Source organism: Periophthalmus magnuspinnatus, chromosome 14 (assembly GCF_009829125.3).
Source record: "Periophthalmus magnuspinnatus isolate fPerMag1 chromosome 14, fPerMag1.2.pri, whole genome shotgun sequence".
Classification (NCBI taxonomy): domain Eukaryota; kingdom Metazoa; phylum Chordata; class Actinopteri; order Gobiiformes; family Gobiidae; genus Periophthalmus; species Periophthalmus magnuspinnatus.
In genome coordinates, this window is record NC_047139.1 from 29447005 (window position 1) to 29461580 (window position 14576).

Genomic DNA, 14576 nt, shown 5'->3' on the forward strand with positions numbered 1-14576 from the left:
CTGTGTTTGAGCTCCCCCTGCCGTCCGCTCTTCAATACTGCGCCGTTGGGACAGGTGTGTTTGCTTTTTACATTCAAGGATATCCCACATATTACTACAATGAAAAATTTGTAAACGTGCCGTGCAACTTTTCTGGTTGAGGGAAATGGGAATGCTTTGCCAGAAATGTCCACTATATGGCATTAAACTTCATGTTTCAGGTGACCTTGATGCCACAGGTCAGATGTAGGTGAGGCAAGCTCACTCACAGAAAGATTGAGGAGTTTAATGCAAAATAGACACTTTCGAACATTTAAGGGAAAGCAACGACATCTCTATGGAAACAAGCTGAAGGCAGAAAACAAGAAAAGTTGCAAAAACTGTCACTATATAGTGTGCAGCCTGCCTTGTGGAAAAAAGGGCAAAATTACACAACCACCCACAATGTGACAGCGCAACTGCCTTTTATTTGGGTTTAAAAACATAAAGCAAACGAGCCATCAGTATACTTGTTTCTTTGACAAACTTTATCAATCAATTTGTCCTCTACAAAATAAACCAGAGCTTTAAATAAACATGTAGAATAGGGTTGGTGAAATGGAGCAGTGAGGAGCATCAGGCGAACCACATCACATTTAATCGTCCTCGTCAAAGTCCTTCCTGTTCTGGGGTGGTTTGGGACCCCCTGCTGGTTTGGCCATGATGATCTAGGAAAATAACAATTTAAAGTTTAAGTCACTCTTGTATTGTTTTCAGTGGGTTTGATGTCAAAAGTTAAATGCAAAAAAAGTCAAAACAGGCCGGTCAAAAGGATTATCGACTCAATGACTAGGATACTGTGGTTCACGACTGGAAAGGAGGTTGTCTTTAACCATTTAATTATGCAACAGGTAACACTATCCTATTTAAGGTAATGTGCCTCAGGTCTCATTGTCTGGTTACAAATAAACTAATCAAATATATAGCCTTCTTGCATAACACATCAGCACGTTGTTTTTCCTCCTCGAGTCTACTGTACCAGGCAGATGACAGTTAGATTTACCTTCTTTTGGCTGCAAGGAAACAAGGTCATATTACAAGTCCATGCACCATGCCAACAAACCATATTCCATTAGTGCTCTTTGAAAAGTGGTTTAGTTTTTTTAGAGGGAATCACCCGTGACATTCATATTTCAAATTCTTCTTGCATGTTTAACAATTACATCTCCAATTTCACACAGTGTTAGTAAGTGACAAACTTCATATTCAGTGAGTGAGACTAGCTGGTGACATGTTTTTGTTTAAAGCACACGTCCTTTTATGAACCTACTGAAAGAAGGCATTGGTGCACCCTCTAATGGTGAGTATCAAATTTATCAGGCTCTTCATCCCAGTCATCTTTGTCCCAGTGGCCTCTTTGCTTGGGAGTTTTGGGTCCCCCTGCTGGTTTAGCCATGATGATCTGACAGTATATACAGTATACATACAAGCTGTAGTTACCCAATCAAAGGTGATATAGCAGTAATCATTCAGTAAATTAAAATAGGTGTTGCCTGTGATTTTCAAAATGTGGGCACATTCTGAGAACCCTTGGAAATTGGGTAGATCAAAACATGAACAAAATCTTAATTGAAAAAAATGTACAAACCTGGTCAACTCTTAGTACTGTAATTGCTGCATTTGTGGCCAGTTTGATACCCCAATGTTTAACCAGGAATGGCTCTAGGATTCCCGCTTCAACCATGTCTTTCACAGAGGGACCATCTCCCTACAAATCATAGCAAAACAGCATTAAAATTAAATTCCAATAATTTTAGATTGAAAAACACTTTTTCCTCATACACACCTCAATGTCAAAACCCATGTTTTTGTTCCCCTCGTGATGCGCTGCATACATTTTAGAGATCAGCTCACTCGCTTTCACACCAGAGTTCTTTGCCAGAGCATGTGGCAGTGCCTCAAAGGCTTCCGCAAACTTTTGAATGGCATACTGCTCTAAACCTGGGCATGACTGCATAAAAGAAAAATATTGTATAATATTCATAATATTTAACAATATAAAATCATTCACATTTCACATACAAGTGAAATGCAAAACACAAGAAAATGCAATTTTATTACCTCTCCATATGATGCCAATTGCTTGGCCAGTTCAATTTCTGTGGCTCCTGCACCAGGAAGCAGCCTCTTATCCTGTGAAAAAAAAATAAACATCCAGAGACTTCTGCTTGTATAAAGGAGACTTTTCACTAGAATAATAAAACTCAACTACATTGTCTGCATGAGCTTTTAGTTTGTGTCTGGATGTAGAATGAGCATTATGTCCTTTTGATGAATTAACCCCTTAGCATTCCAGGTGATTTTGGTGAAATTACCTTTGTTCTGACCTCTCCAAATTAAAAAAAATCACCATTATTGAACCCTCAGTAGTAAATGCACAAGTTTGGGGTCTTTGTAAAGGAAACACCCTATAGTTTTACCCACAGGTGTCAGAATCACTGTAAGTTTGTCTGCTGAGCATTTATACACTTTGGAACACACATAAAAAAAAAAAAAAATTCTCATCCTCGCCAAAAAAAAATTTGTGAAAATGAAGGTGTAGAAAGCTGCAGTAGGGAGCTGGGGACAAAAATACACCATACCTCAACTGACAAGATTGTTTACCACTTACATTTCAAATTTGAGGTCAATACCTATAACAAGTAGGTAGTTTTACAATCATTTTATCATGAGTAAGTCCAGGCCTCTCCAAACATATCCGAATGAAGACATTTGGAGAACGTTTGGAAAAAGTGCAATAACTTTTGAATGTTTCAACCCACAGACATCAGTAAGGCTCTACTGAAAACTCACACTGAGAGGAATCTGTATCTGCACACTCAGCTGCTCTATTACTGTACATTTATATATCATATTAAAACAATATAAAATGTATATTTGTATATAAAATACAGTCAAAACAAGTGCTATGGGTCAAAATAAATATATATTTACAAACCACACACTGCAAACAATCAACAAACACACACACTTCAAAATGTAAACAAATACACACTGGAAACTAAGAACAGTCATTCTGCAACAGTGGCTCAGTGGTTAGAAGCTTTGGTCCCGCAACCCGAAGGTTGGAGCATCGAGTCCCACTCGGACCAATTTCGGTCATTGTGTCTTTAGTTCTGTCATTGTGTCCTTAGGCAAGATACTTCACCCAAGTGGTGTGTGCGTGATGATTGGTGGTGGTCGGGGGGGCGCAGATTGGCATTAGCTAATGCTAATGATTACACATGATACACATTTGACCCACAATTAAGTGAATAGCAGAATAAGCCACGCTTACTGATCAGGAACAGCATCCAGTCCATCAAAACATAAGGTCCCTCTGCTCCTGAGTCCATCATGAGATCTTCAATCAGTTCCACGAACCGCTCCAGGTCCGAGATGCCTCTAGTTTAACTTGTACAAACATCCACAGTATCCGCGGTCGCGCACTTCCTTTGTTTTGTCCGTTTCGTCATGTTTAAAACGCAAAACTGCTGTGTAAAATTACGCTACACGCGGATCTTTATATCCAGTCTAGTCTTTTCATGCGTGCAGCAAACTCCGTCTGTTTACAGTAAACCACTGCATGCCACGCATCAGCGTGTTCCTCAGTTCATGGGCTTTAAGAGGAAAACATCACTAAACGTGTGTAATGTAACAGCTTGATTCTACAAGGGGGAGAGTGGGGCGTACACTTTCAGTCATCTGTAGCTCTCATTCACTGTCTGCGGCTCCAGTAACCCACAGCCGCCACCTTATTGGTCAACTTTGGTGTCAATCACAAGCTAACGCATTTGTTTTGCGCTGAGGAATAAAGTTGGCGCTGTCAGAAGTTTATTATGCCTGAAACTGACAAAAGAAATGCAGAGAAGTGACGGAACAGATTTCACTTTCCTGCAGCAGATTGGACATGGAGGCTCTAACTTCCTTTGTGGACATAATTTCTTGACTGGATTATATTCTCTGGACCTTTACGGAACGAATGAGACCAACTTTGTGTGAATATGTTGATGTTTGACAGAACCAGAGCGCTCAATGGTAAGTGAAGTCCAAATCCACATTTCTGACTTCTCTGTAAAAACGGCTTTCCTGTCACCACTGTGGTCATTAGAGGTGTAAATGGTTTACATATTCAGAAAAATGAATGCCGTAGCTTTCATTTGATGTGTAGATTGTTTGTGTGGGTGACGCAGAAATACACGTACATTGCTGTAAAGTTGTAACGTAAAGTGGTTAAGAGTATTTTTCTAGCAACTTACCCGGACCAAAACTTTGAAGGTGTTGACTCCATCATCTACAGCCCTCTCAATGTCATCCATCAGGTTGTCAGTGGAGCCTCTGATCACGACTGTTGAAATGGCACCATCTTCCTTTTCTGCAGCACAAAAGGTTTAAGTTAACAAAAAAAAACAAAAAAAAACATTCCTCGCTATAGTTAGAGAATGTACAATATCTTACCATGTTTGAAGACCACCACCTGTGTGTCACCCACCTCCGTAAGATACACACTGTCACAGTAGCCCATCTCATCCGGGGTTGGTGCAGTCTATTAAACAAAATATGCTCTTTTTGAAAAATCTGTAGACATGAAAACTGCTTTGAGATTAAATGGAACTTACTATTTTTGGCAGAGCCACTGCTCCCACAGTCTTGCATAGTCTCCTTAGGTCCCATTTGGAGTTGAGTCTAAAATGTATAGACATGAGTACATTTTGATAATCTTATGTTATTCTACAGCATCCACATGTTCAGGATTGGTCTCACCTAACAACCATGAGATTGTACTTGTTGGCGTAGTGCAATGCCATATCAGCCACTTTTCCTCCTGTTACCACCACATTAGTGCCAGCCTCTTTGATGGCCTTCACCTGAGCCTCCATCATGTCTTCCTCTCCTCTACTAAAGTCCATGAGCTCTTTAGCATTATTGATCAGGACTGTTCCCTATTTAGAAAAATGCAGAAACTTAATCTGCTGAAAGAATTCAAGACTTGTACAATATTTCTTAAGCTGCACAATAAGAATACACTACAATCACCCCTACCTTGGTTTCTGTGACGGTGCAGTCAAATGGGCAAGAGAAAATGGCAAGCTTGGCATCTTTAACTGTTGTGATATCTCCTTCTGCTTCTTTCTTGAACACCATGCCATGCAGCATGGTGGATGCAGTCACCCCACATCCCTGACAAAATAGTTGTTAGTAATTCAGAGAAAAAAAACAAAACAAAAAAAACACATATAATAAGTAAGAAAAAACATAATACTTACCAAGATTTTGCAAACTCTGACATTGTCCACATTAAAATTTCCAGACTCAGGGAAGATAGAAACTGTACAATGGAGACGAAAATATATATACTTTCCATATACTAAAACTAGAGAGAAAATTATAATTTCTATGACTTGGTAAATAACTCACCGCAGGCCTGAGCGATGAGGTTGGCCAGGAAGTCTTCATTGCCGTACTGTTTGCTCATAACCGCAGGACGAATAAGAGAAGTGGTCTCTTTAACATCATGGAGGTTTGTGGCAGAAAAACAAACACAGTCGGGCAGGATCTCCAGAGCCTTCTTACATGCCTTTTCATAACCCTCAATCACCTAAAACAAATATGAACATACTACTATTGCATCTGTGTGGAAGAATTATACAGATGTTTTATTGGTTTTGCACTATACCTCAGTCACAGAGAGGCCCATCCTGAGGAGTTCCTCTGCCAATTCTAGGAGAGCTCCAGCAAAAACCAAGACAAAGTTGGTCCCATCTCCCACTTCCTGCTCTTGCATGTGAGAGGCCATTACAATCATCTTTGCTGCTGGGTGTTGCACCTGCACAAGAAAATAAAAGTAAATAAAAACAAAGCCGAATTGCTACCAGAATAACCATAGCAAAAGACGTTCAAATCTGTCAACTGGACAAATTGACAGATTTGAACTTTGTCTTTTGCTATGGATCAGACCTGGACAACTTAGGGTCTACAAAGATACCAGAATAACTAATATCTCACTTCAAGCTCTCTGAGGATTGTTGCAGCATCATTGGTGACAAACAGCTTCTCCAAGTGATTAATGACCATTTTGTTCATACCTAAAATGAAATGCAAAAGAAAAATCACATATTGAATCAATCCTCTGGAGTACCACATTAAAATAAATAACATTTTATGACAAATCTTTAATTGCTTAAATATATATATATATATATATATATATATATATATATATATATATAAAAATAAAATAAATACCATTTGGCCCATAGGCTGTCCGAGTGGTCTGGGACAGCTCCTTACAGGCTCGGATATTACGGAAAACTGCTTCTTCCAGTCCAGAGTAATGCTACAAAATGTATATTAATAAAAATCACTTTGAAACTCATGCCACAGTGCCACAGCTGTACCCCTGACTGTATATATAATGGTTATGCAAACTTTCAAACAACATATGCGTAAATTTGAGTTAGAACATGCATTTACAGGAAACAAGACTCCTTGCATCACGTCAAGGAACAATCTAAAAGTTTAATGAAATAATCTTGAACGAAACCAGCGCAGACAAGACAATGAATGACAAAAGGGAAGCATCCTTTCAGACAGAGCCCTCTGTGTCAGTGGATGCTATAAGGGCGTGTCTTCCGCAGGCAGCAAACATTTAAAAATTATATCATATCATTATTATAAAAAAAACAAAAACAAATGTAAGATGAAGATAATGTGTGCATGTGAGTGAAATGAGCCTATGCCATGCTCCAGGCCCTGCTTTCTTCTAGAACTCTCGCACATGACAGTGGATGACGACAGCTAGCATGCTATCTCAACATGCTTCTCATAGCTATACATAACATTACAACCACGGCGCTATTCGCTTACCTTTGCGCCATCTTTCAACATTTGGGCAAAACCCGGCGCTTTCGGCACGTGAAGAGCCATTTTGTGATGTTTAGAAGGCCCTGTTGTCCTGGAGCAGATAGCCGCGGCGTGGGTCAGCTCTGGTACAAAGCCGGAGAGAAATAGGAGGAGCGCGTGCACTGAAACTAGCGCTGCTACGGGTATCGACAAGGGACAAAAAAAAGACCCTGTATCTGTACGTGTAATACTAAAACATGCCACTAGAAGGCGTCTTTGGGCTACACATAATTGTTAAACATGAGGGAAGTTTACAGCTATAGGCATTGTAAGTCTAACTTTTTTTTTACACATAGCCTGACAAAAACACAGATAAGGCAGTTCTCCAATTCTAGTGTAATCAGCTCCACACTACTTCAAATTTGAATCAGAAACACGAGCAAACAAAAAGGGTGTGTGCATTTTTTAGAGATGATTTAGTTAGTCACAGGTTGCCATTTGGGGTGTTTTCATCTTTTGAGCATGCCTCCTTTAAAATGGAACTAAAACAATCACCCCCATCCATACTCTACTTAGTCATATACAAACCTCCCCGGCACTGTCTGAGTTTATTGATGATTTTCCTGAGATGCTTTCATTTGTATGCACAGACGTTAATGGTTTAGTTATTACAGGTGATTATAATGTAGGCTACATGTGGATAAAGAGCTCAGTCTCTTGAAACCTTTGGTCGGCCTCAGCATGTCAGCGATCCCACCCACAACAGAGGACACACTCTGGACCTGCTCATTACAAAAGGAATAAATATTTTAATGTGGTGTCAATCTGGTGGATGTTACTATGTCTGATAATTTCTGTGTTTTCTTTGACCTGTGTTTGATTCCCAAACCAGTTATTCGCAGGAGACAAATAGGCTAAATGAACACAGGGGCACTGTTCATGCAGGTGCACTTGTTGAAATGTTGATGATTTGTTGAACTCTGTGACTTCGAGTGCTTTGAATTCTCTAGACACCATTGCCAAGATGAATGATAAAATGGTTAAGAGCCCATGGAGGAATGACAACTTGGTCAGGGCATAGAAAAGGGAGCCGGAGGGCTGAGCAGGAATGGCAAAAGTCAAAACTCCAGATTCATTATGAGATTTACAGAGAAAAGATGCACATGTACAACCAGTTTATGTAGAACAAGGGAGAGCTATTTTTCTGACATTATTGGAAGTTGCAGTAACAACTCTCATGTCCTGTTTGCAACAGTAAACAGATTAACAAACCCTCCAACTCCACTGCCGTTAGAACTAATTTCCACAGTGCATTGAGTTTGGAGTATTCTTTAATGACAAAGTTCAGGGCATTAAAAATGTCATCAATTCCACAACGCAATTAACAACCCTGTAGCCACCTAGACACTTTGAGCTGACTCACTTTGCCCTTTTAATTGACAAAACTGTCCAAGAGATTGTCACCAGTGTTCCCCTCTAAATTTCTCAAGTCTGTGCTCACAGTTTTCTGTCACCACTCGCGTGAATAGGTAACATATCACTTCCATTTGGAACATTCCCAAGAGCTTTGAAAAGTGTGGTTATAAAGCCTGTTCTAAAGAAGAACAGTCTTGATGCCACGATGCTGACCAATGGCAGACCCATCTCAAATCTGCCATTTATAAGTCCTTGAGTTGTTTACTAACAACTTTACTACAACTTTCTCCAAATGAACAACTCCTTTGATGTTTTCTAGTAGGGTTTTAGACCACCCACAGCACTGAGACTGCTCCTATCAAGGTGACAAATTACATCCGCCTGAACACGGATGGAGGCAAAGTCTCAGTCTTGATCCTGTTAGATCTGACTGCTGCCTTTGACACTGTGGATCATGGGATCCTCTTACTCTCTTAGGACTGGGTGGGGATCTGTGGTTCTGCAATTTACTGGCTCAAATCCTGTTGAAAAGACAGCGAGTAGTTTGTTTAAATTGAAAAATATGTGTCAGATAAAATGGTCCTGGCATGTGAGGTGCCCCAGGGGTCAATCCTGGGACAATAGAGTTCTCACTGGCAGAAGGTAAATATGGATCTGTGGATTCATTCTGTCACTGCATCCAACAGATGAGTGTGTGGATGCAAAACAACTTTCTCCAGCTAAACTCAGACAAGACTGAAGTCATAGTCTTTGGCTCACAGAAACCAGCAGCCATCTCCAGTCTCTCTCTCTAAAACCTTCAAATCAGTCTACAAATCTAGGGGTAATAATGGACTCAGACTTGAACTTTAACAGCCGCATCAAATCAATAATATCTGCAGCTTACCATCTAAAAACATTGCAAAAATCAAAGGTATACTTTCAAAACCAGACTTGGAGAGACTTATCCGTGCACTTGTCTCCAGTAGGTTAGATTATGGTAACGGCCTGCTCACTGCCCTCTCCAAACGAGCCTTAACACAGCTGCAGTACATCCAGAACACTGCTGCTCGAGTCCTCATTAGAACTAGGAAGTACTTCACTCATGTGTCCTGTGCTCAGGTCTCTGCACTGGCTCCTGTGGCTCAGAGAATAAACTTCAAAGCAGCTCTGCTTGTGAACAAAATACATCTCCCACATGTTAGAGCCACACGAACCATCTCACTCTGAGGACTTCAGGGACCGGCCTCCTGCTGGTGCCCAGAGTCAGGACTAAACATGGGGAATCAGTGTTTCAGTTTTATGCAGTTAAAACCTGGAACAGTCTTCCTGAAGATGTGAGACAGGCCTCTACTTGTTTATGTTTAAATCCAGGCTCAAAATGTTTCCGTTTAGCTGTGCATACAACTGAAAAGCTTTTATTCTGCACTCTTCCCTTTTAATGTTAATTTTATGATTATTTATGCTTTGTTGTATTATGTTTTTTTTTATTCTTTCTTATTCTGTAAAGCACTTTGAATTACTTTGTGTACAAACAGTACTGTAAACTTGCCTTGCCTTGATACTGATCTCCATTGTGTTCTTTATTGGACATAAATAAAAGTCATTTTGATTGAGGGTCAAAAGAACTCAAGGAAATGTTTAGAAAATTACAAAATTTTATTAAAGCAGATTATTTTCACATCAAGTCATAACCCATATATTTTAATGCAAGGTCTGGTACGGATATAATAAAAAAGTTACTTATACATTGGCCAAATGTTTTCAATTGCTACCTCATAATGCAGTCTTTTGACATTTTGTGTACATCATTACAAATCTAAAGTAATAAAGTATAAAAAAGAAATCACAGACAACAGATAACAGTTGCATAAAATCCTGTTTCACAGAAAATAGAAAATATTTTGGCATATTCAACAATATTTGAGGAGATATGACAAACATTAGTAACAGTATTGAATATAATGCTGATGAAGTATTAGTAGTGTATCTGTATATTTTGGTCTTGTGCAGTGTTATGTAGTATAGTGAAAGACTAAATAAAAAGTATTAGTATTTTTAAATGTAACAGGCAAATGTTAAGACATTTGTTTGTAGCAGCTACAGGTTTAGACAATACAAAAATATATCTATTTGGCAGCCAATTTTGACTGTATTTAGCCAACCCAAGATATGTAAATATAAAATATATGTACTATACTGACTGAATAAAGCTAAGGCAGAACAATTAAAATGCCCTACTAGAGTCTCCACCTTCTAGGTACTACTGTATATAGTAACATAAACGCCACAGAAACTGCTACAAAGGTCCTGTTTAATACACACATGCATGTTTGTTAATTGGTTTTGCAGATAGTGTTCACAGTGGTCTGTGCCCAGCCTCCCAATGTGTTTGAGATGTTAGTTGCTCGACGTGTGAGGTTAGAGCGACAAAGTTTACCACTGGGGTCCAACTTTCTCATCATAGCTATTCCACAACGCTCCCTTGAACCCGTTCTGAAAAAGAACACATTTGACCATCAATTAAAAATGCATCAACTGAGTGAATTTATTGAAGGGATAGGAGGGCTAATTTGAAAGAGTGGGCAGTGATCAGAGTGACACTGACAGGAAGGGGAAGCTAAAAAAGTGCAAATTAAGTCATAATGGGTCAGTGGCTCATTCATTAGTTCATGCATCACAATACATTACAGGCATATATGTCAAGCAATATTATGTAACATGCTGCCATTTTTAGTTTGTTTGAAATAGCATTGCTTATAATTACCTTCTCCTATCCGTTAATCCATACTAGAATAGCGGAATTGCCTGTTTTAAGGAAACATTCTTGGAGTTAAAATTACAAGGTGAACTGTGACAGCAAACAGGGGTGCTGTCTGGTAAGAAAAGGTCAGTTGAGACTTGCTTTTAAAATTTCAAATCTAAACAGGATATGATGACAGAACTGCTCAATGGCATATTTGTCATATCACGAGGCCCCTTTCCAAGCTGTAGACCCTCTCTCCCCCCTCTCTGAATACCAGAAACAGACCTAGTTTGAAACTGAGGCGGGAAGAATGTGGAGGAGGGGGAGCAGTCTACAGGCCCATAGCCTGCTCAACACAACTGGAACATTTGATCAGGGCACGGAGGATTAAAGTCATATGCTGGTCTCTAGAGCATATACTGAATATACAGCCTACTAGTGTGCACTTTTAAAAAATGACTAAAAACTGTATAATTGATATGCTTTTAAAAAGCTGCAACAGTGTGCAAAGATTTTTACTTGTCATCTCTGCCGATGAGCTCATCAAAGGCCCTGGACAGATGTTTGAGTCTCCTTAGTCCACTAGAGACTGACTCAAGATCTTTGTCAAAATTACTGTAGAAGCAGAAAGAGTGTGTCAGTGCAAACTGTATTTAACCATTTCATACATCATAGTTAAAAATAAGTCTTACATCCTCTGGTTCTGTGTGTTGGGAGACGAGAATGGGCTTCGTAGGGCGGCCATGCGGACCAGCTGCCTCCTGCCTCCTCCAGTCTTCACACCACGAACACTTGCTTCTGGAGTCTTTCGTGCCCTGGATCCAGGAGTGCGTCCTGGTGTAGTGGCTCTCGGGGTACGCCTGGGGGTCATGGCCCGGTGTGTGGTATGTTTTGGGGTGTGAGAGCTGGAAGTGGTTGGTTCGTCGTCTTCACAGATACGCCCTGGAGTTGCAACTAAACAGTCCTCACGGGAAACCTCCCTTGTTTTCTGAAATTTCTGTGGGTTTAACAACATTATTTATAATGTTTGGGGCTTTTTAACACTGCTATGACACAGTTTAATATTTATGTTCCAATAATTGCTATAACTTAGATGCCCCTGTTATTGATGTCTTGGGTAATAATAATAATGATAATAACAGATTTGTTTGGTTTTAGCCAAGAAATTATGTATTGTTTATTACAGGTCCCTTCATGTTTCTGACAGTAAAACATTTTAATGTGCACTTTCTGTTACGTTTTGAACTTGCAAATTGTGGTGTGGCATCAGTACACAAAATAAACTCACTATACCTGATAGACTTCTGTGATAGAGTTCCGTGCACTTCTGGTGAGCCTTTGGACCTTGTTGGGTTTTGGTTCCTGTTGGAAGTTTTCCCAGGTGGGATTCTCAGGAAGAGAGTTGGCCTGAACGGTGCGCAGTGGGAGGCGCTTCCTGAGAGACATCCTCAGGCTGTTGAGGGAAGAAGAGGAGCGTTGCTTCTTGAAACGGTCTGGAGCTTCTGGGGAGCTCTCTGTGTCAGATTCATCCAGGGCTGTGTGTGCACGCCAAACACCCACCATTGCTTTTCCCACACTATCCATCTCTGGTGAAAACTTCTAAAACACAAAGGTACAACAGAGGATCAGTATCTGTAGCAAGGCTGTCAACTTTTCATCAAAGCTTGGAGTGAGATTTTGATTAGGCCTATATATCTTTACTGTTGGCAGAGTTACACACTTTTTCACTGGTGGCACAGCAGTGACACTTATAGTTTGACACCAGGTTATACAAAATTTATGCAGCAGTTTACAGTATAACATTTTATTCTGAAAAGTCACCGACATGTGTCTAGCAGAACATTACTTACTTAAAAGAGATTAATGTATCGTATTTAATATAGGGGGAGTCTGAGGGTCCTCCCCAGAGAGATCTTTATTAAAACAGACCATATTTCCTGCATTTTCATTCATTTTAACAGGTTATCAAGCTGACGACAGAGCGCCCCCAGGGGAGGTGCATGACATTTGGAACTCTTATTTACTCATGCACTTTATTAATTAACTTAACTGAGTTTAGCCCAGATAAGCAAATATGACTTTCCCAACATCATCCAAATGCAGTGACAGAACTTGTCTTGATCCTCTTTAACAGTTTATGGCCAGTAGCCTGCCTATTATGCCTTGTACAATCAATCACACTGTAGGTTACAGCGGCAGGATTTTATTTTATTAGGTCAAAGGCTTAATACTGTCAAAAAACACAATACTGCCAAACTGTCCAAAAAAAATTCAGCACAACAAAATTTGCCATAAAGGTTCACTGTGTAACTGTGTTACTGCTTTGATATGTTCCACAGTATGACATTAAGCATATCTATTTCCATGGTAACACTAGGCCAAGTTACAGGCCAGATCTATGAAGATGTTACCCTGCTTACAGTATAATGCATGTTCGGTTTTTTTTTATTTTTTTTATTTCATGCTGAAATCAAATGAAGCTGACTCATCTATAAAGCCTGTATTTATAGACCTATGAATGAAGAAGAGACAATGGGCACAGCTGGAGCCTGACAACAGCCTCTGTGATCTATTGTCCCGGCTTTAACTTCCACCACCTCCTCAGAAACAACTGAAAGATCTGATCTAAGTCATTATATACAGATAACGTTATGCTGCAAAAACATGGGAATAAAAAACTATAGCATCATAAATACTGTAACATAGTTAATACTAATAGTAGCTAATAACTAATTACTGACAAGTAACAGATAACACAGAGTGCTGAAATCTACATGAATGTATTACTTGAGTTAGCAACATTGTAAAGTGGTTAGCATCGGTGGGGACATAAGTTTGAATACCCACGTGCACCGATAACTGAATGAATGTGCTTAAATTCAAACTGAATTACCTTAAATCAAATCTTGACGAAACCGCAGCCTCCTCCTGTTGTTTTCTTCTCGGTTTGAATTTGGCGGTGGATTGCACACAGTAGATAACACCACGCCCTGCACGCCGCCTCACGCACAACAACGACATGACGTCACCGCGCAACAGCACGCACTGAACATGCGCATAAGAGTATCAAAACAAAACGTACTATTAAAATGTAAAATTCAAGTAATTCAACCTAGACCTTTACCAAACATACGACAGACACCCTTTATTTTAATGTACCAGTGTCCACCCGATTTAAGTATGAAATAATGAGTATATTCTATAATTCCCAAGTCCGCAGTTTCAACAAGAAATGTTCCTTTTTATTTTATTTTTGGGATCCAGAATGTAAAAGTGACCAGTAGATGTCAGTACTCTTTTGAAAAAGTGGTTACTTGGCAACTAAGTCTCTCCATCCCTGTCTATCAAATGCCTTGTTCTGGGTAAAAAGCCCCATGTCAAGTTTTATTCCTTTGTCTTTCCTTCCACTGTCCACCTCCAGGTAGACCTTGACTCTTTTGCTTGACTTCGCTTGAGAAAAAAAAAAAAAGGGACATTTTATTGTAGACAATTGTGTCCTTGATCCCTTTTAAATTTTATTAGTGAGGACATCTTGACAAAACCTTGATCTTTATGATGGCAATGACAGACCCACTTCGGCATTAACAGTAAATGT

The 14576-nt window shown here is 39.6% G+C and overlaps 2 protein-coding genes across 5 annotated transcripts; both read right to left on the reverse strand.

The window, feature by feature from the left end:
• Positions 1-419: 419 nt before the first annotated feature.
• On the reverse strand, positions 420-7039 carry cct8 (chaperonin containing TCP1, subunit 8 (theta)). Of its 2 annotated transcripts, XM_033977925.2 has the most exons (16): positions 6865-7006; positions 6244-6334; positions 6004-6083; positions 5675-5824; positions 5416-5596; positions 5265-5326; positions 5041-5178; positions 4762-4940; positions 4617-4683; positions 4456-4543; positions 4257-4372; positions 2080-2151; positions 1805-1969; positions 1607-1726; positions 1289-1420; positions 420-686 (listed from the first exon to the last, which is right to left on the reverse strand). In XM_033977925.2, the coding sequence occupies exons 1-15, from the start codon at positions 6922-6924 to the stop codon at positions 1313-1315; spliced, it is 1677 nt and encodes a 558-aa protein (XP_033833816.1). In that variant the 5' UTR covers positions 6925-7006; the 3' UTR covers positions 420-686; positions 1289-1312. The 2 variants fall into 2 exon arrangements, with proteins under 2 accessions (XP_033833816.1, XP_033833817.1); XM_033977926.2 differs by lacking the exon at positions 1289-1420 and having other exon boundaries at positions 6865-7039.
• A 2974-nt stretch (positions 7040-10013) lies between these two features.
• Positions 10014-13955, reverse strand: LOC117381083 (uncharacterized). Of its 3 annotated transcripts, XM_055226356.1 has the most exons (6): positions 13875-13955; positions 12275-12580; positions 11674-11978; positions 11501-11596; positions 11003-11043; positions 10642-10731 (listed from the first exon to the last, which is right to left on the reverse strand). In XM_055226356.1, exons 2-5 carry the CDS (start codon positions 12563-12565, stop codon positions 11016-11018), a joined length of 720 nt encoding a protein of 239 aa, XP_055082331.1. In that variant the 5' UTR covers positions 12566-12580; positions 13875-13955; the 3' UTR covers positions 10642-10731; positions 11003-11015. The 3 variants fall into 3 exon arrangements, with proteins under 3 accessions (XP_033833820.1, XP_033833821.1, XP_055082331.1); XM_033977929.2 differs by lacking the exon at positions 11003-11043 and having other exon boundaries at positions 10014-10731; XM_033977930.2 differs by lacking the exon at positions 11003-11043 and having other exon boundaries at positions 10020-10731; positions 12275-12577; positions 13875-13939.
• Positions 13956-14576: the final 621 nt, after the last annotated feature.